A 16,630-nucleotide genomic window follows, 5' to 3' on the forward strand; every position below is an offset into this window, starting at 1 on the left:
AGGTTAGAGCAAGTTATTTTCTCTACTATAATGTACTGCACGTCGGCATACAAGATGCAAGGAGCCGTGAGTTTGAGTAAAACAAGGAGGCTCAATTTGACTATGTGTATTAATTCTGAATACATGAAATCCAAATAGTGAGCTTACCTTGGCTATTTCAGGAGTTTTGAAGTTTATGATCTTTCCAAACTCTTTAGCATGGAAGACTGACTTCACTCTCTCCTGCAATAGCAACAATAAAAAGGGGTCAATTCAAATCTTTAATCATCTTTAATCATTTTTAATCATTCTGGTTTATAGTAACACTGGTACAAGTCTGCACCTTGGCCTCAATGCGAAGTCGCCGGTTCTCTACAATCATTGGATCCTTGGTGAACTCTTCAAACAGATACTGCCACTCACAGGTCAACTGGCCAAATGTGCCTTTGGTCACAAAAAATATTCCCCTGGAAGAGAGAACGGAAAGAGGGTTTAAAAAACATGATGTGACACAAAGGTAGCGACATTTTGGACCGCGGTACAGCGGCATCAACATCATTCAAAAATAATTTTGTTTATTAAAACCATACGGCGCATATATTATTCAAAGTAAAAACAAGTAAAAACTATTTCAAATGTGCATTATTGAACATTTGTTTTAAGAGCACAACTAGAGGACAATAACTGGAGAAGGTCTGGAGACATGCTGATCGTTATCAGTAAGATAAAGGTTCATATCAGGCTGCGTGTCCAGAGATCTGTTGTTGTTGTTGAGTGAAACAAAACAAAACAAAACAAAAAAAAAAAAGCCTTCTCCAGCTGCAACGCAATCTTCCCTCATCTTTCTTTGTGTAAACGAGACAATTTGACGTAGGCAGAAATATTTGGGCCTCTGTGGTTTCACAGTCAGGACAAACTCAAACAAACTGAGGCTGTTTGACAGTGTCAATGGGTGCAATGTGTTTTCCTTCTGTAATTTCCTTCCATCGGTGCCCTGTCTCGTCCTCCGGGGGGAGATATCGCTCGCATATCAAAAACCCCACTCACCTCTTTGTGATCATGAGGAAGTCGGAGTCATTGACCTTGGCGTGAGCAAAGTATCTGTACTTGGCAAATCGCCCGTTCTCAATTTTCTGGAAGGAGAAAGTAAGAAAAACAGCGGTAGAACGGCGACAGTTCAAAGGAGCTCAATTTCTGAATTAAACTGAAGCTACAAAGTTGCAAAAAGTCTGAATAAGAAGGATTGCTTACTGCACGTATGCATGATGGAAAAAGAGTGACTGAATATGTGCAGAAAACATGGGAACAAATGGAAAATGCTGAGGGGCGATGAGGAAAGATGGGAAGAAACAAAGACGATGGCAGGTACAGGTTTAAAATGTAAAGATTTTATTGAGAACATAATGGCAGTGAATGCTAAATGAAAGAACTATGAAACAAACATTATTGAATAAAACAAAGCTCCTCAAGGTTATGAGTTTTTGGGGGGAAATGAATGAAATTCTTATGGAGAACATAAAAAATGGGAAATCAAAAGAAAGGAGAGTAAAAACAAACACAGAAAAAAAAAATACTTGAAAATAAACAGAATAAATTAACAACTTTAAAACACAATTCTTCAAATACTCCAACGCCTTTCTTTGGTTTGATTAAATCTTCCAAAACTCTCCAGCACGAACTACACACCAAACACCCACGCTACGCTACAGCGGCCACGTCTAGCTGCTAGCCGCGTTACTCATCACCCTCATCCTCTGAGCCAGTTCTACTCCATTCAATGTAAGCCAATCGCCTCTGTGGACATGACAAGAGAGGAGAGTCACAGTCAGAGCGGAGACAACCGGACCTGCTACCGAGACAGCGGCTGTGGTGAGAGAAGATTTTGTCAGCTACGTGGAGTGAACAAAGATTCATCTTTTACTGCATGAGCCAATGACCGTTATTTTAGTTTACATGTAGTAAACTTTAGTTTACATGTCTTACTCTAATTTTCCAAATGTGCACACAGAAGGAATATGTTGTCTGTGTATTAATAATTCATCCAAGTGAGGAGTGGGCAGGCGTGTGAGGAGCCCCCTGTTTTGAAGCGTGGACACATCCATTTATACACACAGAGTAGAAACGTGGAGCAGTGGGCGTCTGTACAAGGCACCTCAGCCCTGGATGAACTGCATCTGTCTTGAAACTGCTCCACTTAATAAAATTTATTAAACTTTTACAACCTCTCGGCACCGCTCCTAAAGTCGTGCTCGTGTAAATGGGACTGGTGGACTGGTTGAAAAGACCAGTCCAAAAGAAAAAACACAAAGCATTCACTTACAATGTGGCATCTATTGTGAATCACTAGTTGTATTTTTCTCTATTTGTCCTCAGACCTAATTCAGGGACTGGCCATCAAAACTAAAACTAGCTCTAAAGGTGGTGAAGCAGACAGGTGACAAACTGAAGGAAAACAAATCAATAAAATTAGTAAAACGTGCAAATGCTTCTTTGTTTTTCTAATGAATGAAAATGGTAACAATGTGATTTTTACTCTTGAGATGTTCTAAAATCTCTAAGTAGCCGAATAACCTTTAATTTGTCACCTGGCTACAGAAAATCTAACGCACAGGATCTTCACTATCGCCAAAGAACGAAGCTCTGACCTGAGTCTCGTGAGCAGAAACTTCCACCCACTCCGTCCAATCAGACAGCTAGATAACGTCACAGCGAAAGGAGCTTAAGTGAAACAGAACTAAAACACACAAACTGCAAATGTGCGACGCCTCGGAGACCGACACGCTGGCTCAGAGACACCTTCGGGTCAATGTGTATGAAGAAGTGCACAGCCACTCCTGCGTCAGCTAAACCCTTAGTGCAGCTCATTTGGAGCAAAATGAGGATTTATATTTTTTACTGTTCAGTGCCCAGCAGACATGCAGTTTTATCTGAACGCTTTTTATCTTCTCCTTCAATTTCCTAATCGCTTATCAGGCAGTGGGAAGTGTGAACTTGTAGAGCTTTGATATCTTTCTGTGATGATTAAGCTGAGCGGTGATTAGCTTCCTTCTCACATTATTTGTCAGTATTTAAGAGGAGGCTTATTCAGCGCTGTCACGACGCTTGACAATTGATCAAACTGTGCAAAGAAACTAAAGCCTAAGAAATTAACGTAGCAGGAGGGCGGCCCTTTTAATTATTACTTCCTTTCATGTCAAAAATCAACACCGCACAAGCCTTTTTATTCAAATGCATATTCATTTCTGCTAAAAACTCAAGCACCACACAGGTAACGATAATCAACGTGACCCTTCACAAGGCACTAAGCTACTCATCCTGTCTGAGTAAATCAGCAGTGTAGCTACACTGTGAGAAAACATGGAGAACTGAGCCGAAAAACACTAAAATAAGTAAAAGTTTTGAAGAAAAGTGGAGAAATGTAGCAGACTGAATGGATGGTTACTTGGAGTAAAGTGTTAACTAAGTGAAAAAAAAGGAACATTAACCCAAATCCGACAATGAAGCGAGGTTTCCATCCTACCTGGAGCATCTGACTGCCGAAGCCCTCCCTCTCCTTGTACGGTCGGATGACACCATCCTCGTGTATGAAGCGAGGAGGACGGAGGGACTCGACGTCCTGTGAAGTCTCCGCCGCCCTGAGAATAAGACGAGAAACAGACACGTGAGGTTGCGTGAGGACACAAACTCTCAAAACAACTTCCAGCCCCGTCAGCCCGTGAACTGGAAACACTAAAAGGAAATGCGTCCTAACTTGTGTGCGGGGACGCTACACTGCACAATACTCAGTGCTATATACTGCATTTACATACATTCACATGCTGCACACAAATATTTGTACGCACGTGAGGACACAGACAAACAAAAAAGGTAATGGTGAAGATGTCATTCCATAATGAAACCAGTCAACGGTCACATAGCGCAGACAGAAATAACCGTACCTCTTGATGCCCTGGAAAGCGCTGCTGGCCATGTCAATAATGCCTCCGGTAGGTCTGGCTACAGCACCAACCAAACCTTTACCGACACCTTTAAAGAAGCCTGCTGCACCGTCCTTCTGGGCTCCTGCCAACACACACACAAAAAAAAAAAAAACCATCACATTTATGGAAATTGATGTGAACATTTCCATAGATCGTCCACGCCTCTGTAAACCCGACAGGATTCTTTGTACAGTGAATTATGCAAAGCTTCTCTAGGGGAGTCCCAGAATAAATGTACAGAGTTGGAAAGGAGCATAATAGGTCTCCTTTAAAAGTTTTTATAATATTATTTGATTGACTCAACGTACCTTTAACAGGTTTGGTAACGATCCCTGTGATCCCACTGACAAATCCCTGAAAAAAAATATCATATTAAGAAATAAATGACTAATTAAATCAGTTTTTTCACTCAGACACTCACAGTCTGTAACAAATGTGTGAGTTTTTTTTTGTTTTTTGCTGATAAACACATAGAACAGTTATAAAAAAATGTTGGAAAGAGTAAATGTTTTACTCACGGACACTAATCCTTTCCCACCCCTGGTCAGACCCTCTCTCAGACCACTGGGTTGTCTGTTCATCGCTTCTCGTCTCTTCTGCTGATATTCCTCATCCATTGTTATTGCAGCGACGCCTTTCGCCATGGCGCCCGTTATTCTGGATGCTGCACCTGCCAGACCCCCTGCACGACAATTACAAATCTTTATGAAGCACTTAACGGCACGAAATTATTTTTTTTCTCAAGGCAAATTCATAGAATTTATATATATATTAATTTATATATATAGTATATATAAATTTATTAATATATATATATATATATATATATATATATTTATTTGTGCTAGAGAAGTGTCACATTCACATGATTTTTGGAGCTGCATTAGGTGCACTTACATCAGTAAGTGCCCTGTTAAAGGCAACTTATAATATTTAAACATTATATTCTGAAATGTCAAACATCCGTTTTAACTGGTGATCAATCACAGTATTAGCTCACAATACACTTCTGTACAGCAGCCATGCAACTCAACCATCAGATGTTACAGATGTGATCCGAGATGGAGATTTAAATTCAATTTGTTGGTCGTAGTGTTAAAAAATATATACGGTTAGTTAGCACTTCCCACCAAAATGTTGTTGTTCACAAGCTAGGGCCTCAGATTGTCCCACACTCTGAACAGTGTTTCGTCCTTACCTACTGCTCCTCCCACCAGAGCCTTCACTCCAAGAGTCACTCCCTCAACAAACTCCTCAGGACCCTGGATGGCTCCCTGTGAACCCCAGATACAAGTTTAACGCGAAGAGGATAAAAAAAAGACACCATCTAAGCAGCTATATAAACCCTAAAGTTGTTGTTAATCCTCCAAAACTGAGACAATACTTTAACGGTAATTCCTACCTTATAGGGCTCATAGAAGAAAGCCTCCACCCCCTCTGACAATCCTCTGATCAGCCCATAAGGGTTTCCAAGCACATCCAGGCCCAGCACAAGCACATACATCTGTTTAATAGCCTGAAATATACAGACACAAGAACATGAACCAGCACCTCAAGTGGTTTCACATTTAAAGCAGGAATGAAAAACATGAATCATATGAAAAAATAAATAAATAAATGAAAACTACTGGCTAGTTCTGTGGTGTGTGTGTTACTGTCACTGTGAACGTGTGCACTACCTGCTTAGAATAATGCCTGATGACTTCCCATTGTAGCTGCTGAGTGGTACAAAACTGGAAGAAAAACTCGAAGTAGGCCAGTCTGAAATAAACAACATAAACAAAAGTCAAGAGACAAGGATTCCTCTAGTGAGAAGTTAGTTACACATCCGACAATAAACACGTGCTGCTGTGTGTGTGTGTGATCTGTGTGCTGCCCAGTCGGGTCGTCCGGCGCCATCATACTTAAAGACGACGTCCTGCACATCAGTGAGAGTCGCCCCGATGCTCTTCAGTAACAGGTTGAGGGACTGGACGGGGATGAGCTCCGTGTCTCTTTTCTCCTTCAGGCCATCTTTTCCTCCCGTGCTCAGAGAGAAACTCAGGTGAAGCTGCAAACACAAACTACGGGTCAGAAATACGTGCCCTAGCTTGTGTCTTGAAAACCGATACTGATGTTTAAATCATGAGTTATTTTAATTAGACAGAAAATTCACGCAAGATCTAATTTTCGAGATCCACCTCTGCTTTATGGGTGTTGATGTAGGAGCGATGCAGCGTTCGCCTCACCTTTCTTGCTTATATTTGATCATTATTGCACTCACGCACCTTGATGGGTGAGATGTGGAAGTACTCATAGAGGCTGATGGGTGACGTGTCAGCAGCAGAGACATGGTTTAGTGCAGTCTTTATATACTCTACGTCCTTCTCGAACAGTTCCACCTGGAACAGAAAGACAAACGTAGGAACACAAAGCACCACCACTGATGGCGGTATAGATTGTGTTAACTGCTCGTGAATGTGTGTATCTGACCTCCTGCTCGGAGCTCGTGATGCTGGCTCCCTCGGGGGTGAACAGGTCCAGGATGGCGTACAGGAAGCCCAGATCCAGCTTCAGATCCATCTCTTGAATCAACACCTTGAAGTACCTGAGGTCAACAAACGTTTTAATGAGCGAAAACGTGAAAAAAAATAAATTAAGTTCAACATTAGAAAAACAAAGAGGTAGAACAATTACCTGATGCGAGAGATGTCAGAATGCCCCGCCGCTCTGGTAATGATGCTAATATCGGTTAGAGGTTTGGGCTCTGTAAGAAGATAGGAAACTAAAATGATCCTACGGAAAAAAAAAATAAGATGCAGAAAACAGAAGACAATGTAGAAGCTGGATGAAGAGACCTGAGTCCATGACGACAGACTTTGGCAGTTTTACGGGGTAAAAAACGTAGGGGAAGATGGCGCCCGGCAGCTGATTCTGGATCTGCAGAAGGTCAAGATGCATGTGTAAAACTGGCGTACAGACAGAAGACGTATCCCAGAGAGGCCCTTTGGCTGACAGGCATTCGTCAAAATAGAAGTGTCTGCTTTCAAACTGCACTTGTTTTCACCTGTATGCGGTGGATTTGGACGCGGTAGGCTCTCTGCCGTGGTGAGACGCTGTACTCCAGCTTCACCCCGGGCAGGTAGTGCCTCCGGAGAGCAGCCTCACATGGCTGCATCATCTGCATGTCCATGGCGTTGGGAGTAAAGGTCACCTGCGAGACAATTACCAACACCGCATAATTGAACAATACGGCCTGCAACTGACGAGCATTTTCATCTTGAAATAACTAAGTCGGGTGCAACACTAAAAAGTTTGTTTTAATAATGAACATAAAGCCTACGTGGCTACTATGAAACTGTCAGCTTTCATTTGTATTTGATTTGCACGTAATGGGAAATGAAATTAATTACACATAAAAAAAAATTTTTAGACTGAAACCTGGAAGTTGTGTTCCAGGTCGACAATTAAAATGTCCGTAGGCCCTGATTCAATGTATTCTTTAAACGCGTCCTCCAACATCTCAGTTTCTTTAGTTTTCAGAGTCTTCCACCGATTCTTCTTCTTGGGCTTGTATTCCCACACCACATCAGAGCTGGGACGAGAACAGACACACAACAGAGTGTCAAATGAATCGACCGATCACATGACTCATACATGGACAGTTCAGGAAACGTGTAGCCATGCACCTTTTTTGGTACAAGCGGACGAATGCTCACGTCTAATTAAATTCTGTTTTTGTTACTCCGCATATCTTTTTAAAGTCCTTAATTTTATGAGCCAGGCTGTTTTCTTACGTGACGATCTCCGCTGCAACACAGAGTTTGTTGTTTACCTTGTGATGCCGATAAAGGAGACCTCTTGGCTGCTGCTGTTGTTGACCAGAGACACGCCCACGTTCTTTAGCGACAGGACGATTTCCTGTTCGGCTAGCTGCGCCTTCTCATTCTCACAGAGCAGCCTATAGGTCTGTGGATCCTCGGTGAACAACACAACGCGCTGCAGACCTTTGGATCACGAATGAACAAAAATCACACTACAGCACTGGGCAAGAGATTAGACATACGTTTGTTACTATACAGTTCTAGAAATTGTTCTTTACGCGTGGTAATATTTATTCACTGGCTAGAAATAAAGATGATTTTAAATGAGTATAAAATAATAGAAATTAAGTGATTCGGAAAGTAAATTCTTAGTCCTTGTGCTTTACCTTCATAAAAGGAGATGACAAAAAGTTTTCCTTCATCGTTCATGTCTTTACGCTGGTCCTAAAGATGCAAAGAACAAACAGATACACAGTTTAGACAACCTCTTAACATCGTGAATATATAATACGTTTAAGTTCACAACTTAAAACATTGGTTAAACTTTAAAAACAATACAACTTTATTTCCACAAATCCACAAATTTTGCATTTAAAGAGAAGAAACTATGGCACCAAATTTCTTATAACACAGGGATAAAATGTGGCCCAGTGAATTCAGTCTTTTGGGGAAATGCAGTTACTAAAGGAGATCGATACTATTAGTTGTTTAGCTACTGTGGCCTAACAGCACAGCCTTTTTCATACATCAGGGACTGAGCATAATTACACTAATCCAATATCTTGGAGGAAAAGTCGATGTGAAAGGTAACAATTACGGCTTTAAAGTATGAAATTTAAGTGCGTTTAGAGAAAAATTACATAAGATTGTTTTTCAGGCGTAAAGAACAAAAATGCTGACGCAGACACAGTACCTCCTCATTCTTCAGCGTCCCGCTATATTCTCCACACTTCCAGCAAAGCTCCCGGGACCCCGTGGGCTCAGTCCAGGTGTAGTGCACAGCTTTCCCTGCCTCCAGCTCCTCCTGCTCCGTCTCCTTCTGAGAGCTGCATGGACATTAAAACCACCACGACACGCATGCACAATGAGTTTATCATCAACCATAGGTGCAAACTTCTATAAAAATGGAGAAAACGTCTACTGATTTGACATGAAAGTGAGCAAATAACTAAAGATGGCGGTAAAGTGTAACAGAAGACGACGAAGCAGCGCCCATCCACCAAAAATCCACCACAATGCCAACAATCCACTCCAAAGGACCTGCTTTTAGAGTTCATACAGCAATTAGTTCAACAGGAAAATAAAAGCAAATGACAGCAATATCAAACAAAAAAAAAGGTAAAACTGAGGAAAGAAAAACATCCACAGGTCTCCTGGAAAGGTTAGGTTTGGGTATGCATGTTCATTCAAGTACCACTCTCGATTCGGACGAAACAAAGCGGAGACGAGAAAAGGAAGAAGAAGTGGGGAAGCAACAATCTACGCATGGAGAGAAAAAGTCAGAGAATACTAGTCGATGCAAGAGAACTACTGGAAGAAGGAGGAGGAGCGATTCCTTTGGCAGAAACAAATACTAGTACTTCTACGGGTAGAGATGAAAAGGCTTGAGCGAAGGTCAAAGAAACATTTAGTGGCTTTAGACGTCTAACCTGCTGCTTTTTCTTTATTCCGGTTATCAATAAAAACAGGTAAGTGGGTAATTTAGTAGATCTTTTCCATAAAAAAAGACTTCATCATATATGTGTCATGGTTGATGTCACTGTCTTTGTATTTAAAGTACAGCGATTACCGCACAATAATGTTATATAATTTCCAATAAGGGAGCAGATTACACAGACAAACCAGAATCAGAGCTGAAGGAGTTTTCTTCTTCTTCGTATCTTTACCTGAACTCTTCATCTGACCACACTCTGCACTCAGAATGTGTCAACACATCAAAGCGTGTGCGTCACATTAGCTCTATAATTTTATAGAGCTTTTGTGTCTTGTACATTTTTAAATAATGCTTTATTGTCGTGTTCATGCTAAACTGGATTCTTCCACCAGGTGTCATCCACAGCCTTTCTATGACTTTGTGTGAGGGGCGCACACATTAGCGTTACTCTTTGTTGTTCTTTTCCCTGTCTGACTCCATCTTGAGTCCAGAGTGTGTCAAAAGAATCTCCTCTTTGCATATATTTCTACCTGTCCTCCTCTTCCCCTGAGAAGGAGAGGTCGAGCAGCTCGTCAGCCACCCACGAGGTCTCTTTCCGGACGCTGCATGACCCACAACAAACAGACATAAATCGCTATCAGCAAAAACAAATACTGTCAGTTATCATTCACCAAAACGTTTAGGGCATCTGCAACAGGAGGACAGCGTTATCGTTCAACATTCAAATGCAAAATACACATCAATAACGTTGATAAGTGAGAATTGCGACGGATGAAGAAATTCAACTCCGATGGTAAAATTAAAACCTGTTATTCACGAGATAAGTAATGTGAAAAGACATCATTCAGACATTGTAAAGATAGAAATGACACATGAGACATAAACAGAAGTAATACACAGAAATACTAAAAATTTAAATAATACATGGAATAATAAGAGATCAAGAGAATAATTGTTCTCTTAGTTAGGTATGAAACAGCTGAAAAAACATTAATTTTGAAGGATTTTTAGGTGAATGTGGCACATCCATGACACAACTCAATTAAAAAAAAGCACTTTAAGAACATTTACTGATAACATATTAAAAATTATTTAGTAGGAAATGTAACACAAGGACATTTTCGACCAGCAAAACACCAGATATCAGGTCTTAGTTTAACAGTTACGGACACACTAAAAGTATTTTACCCTTCACAAAGTACAAAACTGCACGTGTTGATATTGTTTACTATTTTACTTCTCTTACCTCTGTTGAAACTGAACAGTCTGGTCTTTTGTGTGGTTGATGATGAGGAAAGGGGCAGCGCCATCATGGTACTCAGAGAATCGGATGGTGGCCGAATGCTCTGACAGATTCACATCTACGATGATCCCACCCATCTGTAAAAAACAGAAAACAAAACAACATAAATGATGAAATAAATGAAAAATTGTCTTTTTAAATAAAACCCTAATGTGATTTTAGCAGGACTAGGCCTATCAATCAAACCAGCTTCCACAACAGTGGAATTAAAGCCATTATACAGCATGTAAATGTGCACAAACAAACAGTACCCCAGTGTGTGTCTGTGTGTGTGTGTGTGTGTGTGTGTGTGTGTGTGTGTGTCGACTTACAGAGTTGTCCAGATGCAGCAACAGGCAGTTTTCTGGTCGAGTAAAGTCAATAGTCTGAGGAACAGATAAACATCCTTCTACTTTGATCCTCAGCTGCTTGGCGTCGTTCTCAGGCCAGAAGGGAATGGCTGACTGTATGTAGAAGAAAAAAAAAACTGAAATAAATAATGCAAGTGCAGGAAAAAACAAGCGAAAATAACACTTGGTTTGGGTCTAACCTGAAGGGGCTTCGCCTCAGTCCAGTTTTCTTGCCCTTCCTGGCATATGAAGACACTGTGCTTTGTGCTGTTGACCAGCATGTAAAAGGGCACAAAGGTCACCATGCGGGTCAGGCTGAAACTGCTCGCCTCAATCTTCACACCAACCTGAGGTCAGACGGACAAACGATCAAATACATCCAAACACACCTGGGTCTTTACACAAAGGAGCTAATGTCTGAAAGCCGGCATCTTACCAGATAGTCCTTGAACCTGCCTTTACATTTCACATCTCCATGGCTACCAACTGTGTCCAGGGAAAACTCGTCCGACAGTTCGCTGTCTGAGATCATAAGACGTATCTGCAGGGCAACGAGAAGGAAACCACACACGAAAAATAAATTATTATTGACAGGGCCTAACACAAACCTAAATATTAAGCAAAGAAACTACACAGGCAGTTCAACAAATGAAAGAGAACCTGGGGCACCTGGAAAATGTGCAGAAAAAAATAACTTTAAACTGACTGCACAAACATTTTATTTTCCCTTACTTTATTGTTTCGCAGAAAGTAGCGAGGCTTGAAGGAGAAGAGCAGGGGCATGTCATAATTCAGGGGGTGTTTACGGTGGATGTCGTCAGCCTTGTACTGCAGCAGCCTGCCCGTTTTATTCACCATCCAGTATGGTGAGTGAATAGCAATCACCGTCTGTCCCAGATCATATTTAACATGCACGGCTATATCCAACTCAGCCCTCTTCCTCTCTGGCCCTTCTCCGTCGTCTTCTTCATCCTCTCGTTGAGACTGGAACACGATGAAGGTGATCTCTTCCTGGTCACTGCAGAGGCTGCACAACACGATTACTTGCTTATTCCAGTGAGAAGTAAGGACACAATAACTTTTTTTTCCCAAGTATCATAGTAAAATAGTCCCAAAAGGAGACTAAAGCCAAACCTGTATTCAGCAGACCAATCCTGAGCCAAGTAGTCCAGCAGGCGGAGATCGAGGCTTGACTGGTTGATGACTGCGGTGTGAAGTTGGGCCGAGTGTCCTGGGTCCAGAGTAGCCTCGGGGACAGAGACTCCACTGTTCTGTTGAGCAGCAGGTCAAAGTAACACAACAGTGAATATGAGAAAAGTATGAAATGCTAGTAGGTCTACAGCATCTGCGCACACTTTGTAAAGGAAGAGCTATAATAATTAAATAATTTAGCTGAAAACCAAACACATGACTACTGACCATTTTAAAATGTTGACATATTTTTTAACCTTTAAAGTGTTTACATTCATTCTTCTAGTTTATTCCACCTTCATTATACAACCATCTAGAGTGTAACATGACTGCCGCACAGAAATGCAGCTCTGACCAGCAATCCCATGATGAATAAACATCTATTATCTGACAGACGTCTTATGAAAAGCACTCACGAACAAGCTTAAATGCCAATAAATTTGATGGCGGAATGAATTACAAATAAAAACTAACTTTAAAGATTTTTAAGTCACCTTGTTCTGAGTCCTGTTTAGCAGATCATCTACATGCGTGTGTACCTAATGATTTGGCCAGTGACTGTAGCATAGTGTATGGACTAGTATGTTTTATTTCCATCCAGTATTGCAGACCCTGCGACTGACTACAATCCACTTCCTACCTTCAGTTTGTAGGCGATGGGGTAAGGCAGCAGGTTGCGTATCAGAACTGAAGGCCACAGGTGAAGCACAAAGGGGACATCAAAGTTCTCCCCGGCATCTCCAGTGTGTTTGAATGTCACCGCATCCTTTAATGGAACGATGTTGACCGTCATCACACCGCCCTGATCTCCACGGCGACGGCACGTCTGGTGGAGTGGTGTTTCTGGTTGCTCTTTGCTGATGTCCTCATAGCTGAAGCCCTCTGAGCACTCGAACTGGTCTCCCTGATCGTCTGCTTCGTCCCCTGTTATTGGCTGAAGGCTCAGCTCAGACCTAAAGAGGGGGGGGGCGCAAAGAGCAGATGATGGCGAAGATAGGCAATAGAGGCAAAGGGAAAAGGTTACAATTATGATCTGTACATAAATGAGCGGGACTGCGTTTGCCCTCACCTATATGAGTCCAGAGGCACACAGAACTCCTCAGTGGGGAGAGCTGTGCCCAGACATGTTGACCCTTCAAAAACTTTGAATGGTATCGAGAAATGATTGATGATCTGCATAAAAAAAAAAAGAAAATCAATTAATTTCAGCCTGGTCTGATTGCTATTCTGTTCTGCTACATAACAGGCTAATTTGACAAACCTGCCACACTGTGACATGATTGAATTCTACAAATGTACCTGGAACGGAGAGCGGATCTTGACGTACTTGCTGCCCTCCACTGAGTAAATCTGACAGACCAGGAAACGAGTGACTCCCGACTGCTTGTGCATTACGCTGTACATCCCCCTGCCCACTTTGATCAGGGGGATCACACTGGCGGAAGTGTGGCCCACCGGAGCTGGAAAGAGCAGAGGAAATTAAAAAAAAGCTCTTTTTAAGTCTTCATTTTTGTTACATTAATGAGGAAAGACGGGAGAAATAAGCAGGATGATCCGGGTGTTGTGCTTTCTTAAAACTCTCATGTAATTGGGTAATTGGCGGTAGAGCAAATCACTGAGATTTAAAAGCATTAGATGTGTGTTGAGAGGATAGAACACAAATTAATTATTAATTAAACAACGTTAACTGAAATCACACTGCAACTGTGAACATTATTTTAAATTGTAGTTGTACAGCAACAACCACCAACTGCCTGTTCTCTATGTTCATCATACTCGTTAGTGTAAAGTGCCACTTACTGGGCTCTATGTAGTAGTCCTTTCCACTCAGTGAGGTCATAGCTGAGAACTGATCAGAGTTTGTCGTGGTTAAATAGTCCATCCCGAGGGTTTCACCGTTCTCCAGCATCACACGGTGGTCGGTGCTCTGCTTTCCGATGGGACAGAACATGTCACTGTGGCGGACCGATATCGCCAGGCCCAGACGGTTTTTCACTACAAACGGAGCTTCATCCTTTTGGAAACACTCTGCCGTCTGTTTGGCAGCTTCAGCAAACGCCTGGGAAAAAGAAAAAAAAAACAACACATTTTACATGTAGCCTTTTACGATCTTTAGGTAGTTTCTGTAAAAAAATCTCGTCTCTCACCGTGCCCAGGTTACTCAGCATGGCCAGTCCACATTTGGAGAGGGTGATGTTGAGCTGGTCTTTACTGCTGATCACAATTACTGTCTTATAATCCGGGACATTACAATCCACTTCATCTGACACACCTGTGAACTTCACTGGCTTCTTCTTCATCTGGTTACAAGACAATAAAATGTAAGAAGCACACCATATGCATTCATGTGTACATGTGTAATTCCTTTATGTGTGTGTATGAGCACTTATCACTACCTTCAGTCCCAGTCTCCAGGATCTGAAACCATCTCTGGTCTCATCTTCTAAAGGCTCCAGCAGTGGCTCCCAAACACCCATCACCTCATTGTAATAGTGAACCTTAAGGCAAAGCACATGACAAAATACAGCATCTAGTTACCTCCACATCTCTAGTAACCAAGATCTAACACCAAGATCAACTTTTTGAATTACTATTGCATCCTTCCACACAACCGCGCTTCATCCTGTTGTTTACCCACAAAATAGGCGCTAATGACCCAAAATGCATTGCGGTTTTGCGAGTGTGACGTCTCCTGACAAAGGCCGATATCGATGAAACTAGTCTGATGTTGTGGCAGATTACTACTATGACAGTCTGTGCTTGTGTGTGTGTGTTACCTCCAGTTTGAGCTCACTGTGGAGGTTAATGAGCGTGGTCCAGTCTGTCACATCTCCATGGAAGGAGGACTTGGCCAGAAGCATGGGGACGGTTCGGTGTCCCACTCCAGCCTCCAGAGTCAGACAGATGGAGTTGATGTTCACCTGGAGTAACGGGGAGGCAATGAAATGACGCAATACTTTTTATTTTGTGTATGAAATAGAAGACAGATGGAGGATTTACAAGTTAAAAAGTAAAAATGGAGTAAAATGCAGCCAAATACCTTTAAGGATTCTCCCTTTGGTATCAACGGGATCAGTGACTTTATGTCTTCATCTCTGTCGTCTTCTAGGAACCAGAATTTGAATTCCTTCCAGCCCCGTTTCTCCCACAAATCCACAGCGACGGGGCTGTCCAGCACCTCTGGGGTCTCAGCCAGGGAGGGAGTCAGCGCGGACTGGATGGTTATCACTGTGTTGATGATGATTGGAGATACCTGGGCAGAGAATCAGAGAACAGGGCCATAAAGTTTTCTTAGATCTATTCCACATGTCAAAGTAAAACGTGAGGACCCGTTTCTTTGTTTAAACATATGCTTTCACTTGATGAGAGTTTTTTTTATTTAATTACCACAATGAATCCAAATGGAAATACCTTCAGTGAGAGAGAACTGATGACGACCTCCATAGCCTGAGGGGAGTTTGTGGACTGAGTGCTCTTGAAGGACACCTCACACGGCTGCAGCACTGTGGTCACATTGTTTTTCCTCTTCTCTCTTAAGAAGGGACATGCCACTACCTACAATGACCACAATTATGATTATATAATTCATTTTCTTTAATGGGTATATATCAGTAGCTTCCTACACAATTTCTACATTAGTCAGTTATTTGAAAATCTATTTTTTACTGTTAAAATGCTGGTTAAAATACAAACCTTGAGGTCCTTAATAACAGCCGTCATCTTTGATCGCTCTGCCCCGCTTTCCATGGACAGTTCACACTGTGTGGTCATGACCAGAGCCGGGGCGTCAGCACGCGTCAGGTCAGCCACAAACACAATCTCCGGGTTAAGCACCACAACATTCATCACTGTCTTTGACACCACGGGGGGAGCTGTGGCTGAGAGCGGTAGAGATTATCAGAGAAAGACATCAGTCAAATCATGCCTACGTCTCATTGTAGTAAACATAAACAGCGCTTGTACAAATCTAAATTAAACTCACACTGAAAATCTAACATAAAAATACAAAAGCAAAACAATTTGATTGTTTAACTGTAATGTATTGTTGTAATGTAGTGTTGAGAAAATGATTTAAAAATGTTGAGGCTGACTCACTGGACTCTTTGGATGTGACAGAGGAGTTAATGTTCTTTTTATCTCCTGCACCGGAGTTCTTGTGCTGTGGCACCTGATTGAATCCCTGCTGGCTGGCCTTGAGGAAGATATCTGCCACCGTGAGCAGAAACTCCATGCTGGCACACAGGTACACATCCTGCACCACAGTGTCTAAAGTGGTACCATCACGGCCCTGTCGATAGTTCACCTCCACCATCATGTTCTGCTCTGCACCGGGACGCATCGCCATCATCCTGGGAAAGCACAAAACAGCTGGGAGTGAAGAACGAGTGGTG

General features: G+C 42.0%; 1 protein-coding gene across 7 annotated transcripts in view; it reads right to left on the reverse strand.

The window, feature by feature from the left end:
- vps13a (vacuolar protein sorting 13 homolog A) overlaps positions 1–16,630 on the reverse strand; it is a 32,483-nt gene that overhangs the window by 1,183 nt on the left and 14,670 nt on the right. For 2 of the 7 annotated variants that reach the window (XM_047591160.1, XM_047591159.1), the window contains exons 38-75: positions 16,335–16,588; positions 15,933–16,117; positions 15,651–15,794; positions 15,280–15,492; positions 15,017–15,160; positions 14,636–14,737; positions 14,387–14,539; positions 14,040–14,298; positions 13,539–13,699; positions 13,309–13,412; positions 12,880–13,192; positions 12,183–12,319; positions 11,781–12,075; positions 11,485–11,589; positions 11,249–11,395; positions 11,031–11,162; positions 10,663–10,796; positions 9,947–10,018; positions 8,676–8,808; positions 8,149–8,206; positions 7,774–7,945; positions 7,380–7,533; positions 7,006–7,152; positions 6,797–6,878; positions 6,636–6,705; positions 6,432–6,546; positions 6,227–6,340; positions 5,864–6,009; positions 5,639–5,720; positions 5,362–5,475; positions 5,158–5,233; positions 4,478–4,641; positions 4,268–4,313; positions 3,918–4,041; positions 3,500–3,614; positions 1,027–1,112; positions 323–446; positions 148–222 (exon numbers count right to left, since the gene is read on the reverse strand). In XM_047591160.1, the coding sequence (XP_047447116.1) occupies positions 148–222; positions 323–446; positions 1,027–1,112; positions 3,500–3,614; positions 3,918–4,041; positions 4,268–4,313; positions 4,478–4,641; positions 5,158–5,233; positions 5,362–5,475; positions 5,639–5,720; positions 5,864–6,009; positions 6,227–6,340; positions 6,432–6,546; positions 6,636–6,705; positions 6,797–6,878; positions 7,006–7,152; positions 7,380–7,533; positions 7,774–7,945; positions 8,149–8,206; positions 8,676–8,808; positions 9,947–10,018; positions 10,663–10,796; positions 11,031–11,162; positions 11,249–11,395; positions 11,485–11,589; positions 11,781–12,075; positions 12,183–12,319; positions 12,880–13,192; positions 13,309–13,412; positions 13,539–13,699; positions 14,040–14,298; positions 14,387–14,539; positions 14,636–14,737; positions 15,017–15,160; positions 15,280–15,492; positions 15,651–15,794; positions 15,933–16,117; positions 16,335–16,588 (5,251 nt within the window). Of the gene's footprint in view, positions 1–147; positions 223–322; positions 447–1,026; positions 1,113–1,347; positions 1,844–2,624; positions 2,673–3,499; positions 3,615–3,917; positions 4,042–4,267; positions 4,314–4,477; positions 4,642–5,157; positions 5,234–5,361; positions 5,476–5,638; positions 5,721–5,863; positions 6,010–6,226; positions 6,341–6,431; positions 6,547–6,635; positions 6,706–6,796; positions 6,879–7,005; positions 7,153–7,379; positions 7,534–7,773; positions 7,946–8,148; positions 8,207–8,675; positions 8,809–9,946; positions 10,019–10,662; positions 10,797–11,030; positions 11,163–11,248; positions 11,396–11,484; positions 11,590–11,780; positions 12,076–12,182; positions 12,320–12,879; positions 13,193–13,308; positions 13,413–13,538; positions 13,700–14,039; positions 14,299–14,386; positions 14,540–14,635; positions 14,738–15,016; positions 15,161–15,279; positions 15,493–15,650; positions 15,795–15,932; positions 16,118–16,334; positions 16,589–16,630 lie in introns of those variants that run through there. The other 5 variants (XM_047591165.1, XM_047591161.1, XM_047591162.1 and 2 more) reach the window with 4 other exon arrangements.

This window comes from Mugil cephalus, chromosome 8 (assembly GCF_022458985.1).
Source record: "Mugil cephalus isolate CIBA_MC_2020 chromosome 8, CIBA_Mcephalus_1.1, whole genome shotgun sequence".
Classification (NCBI taxonomy): domain Eukaryota; kingdom Metazoa; phylum Chordata; class Actinopteri; order Mugiliformes; family Mugilidae; genus Mugil; species Mugil cephalus.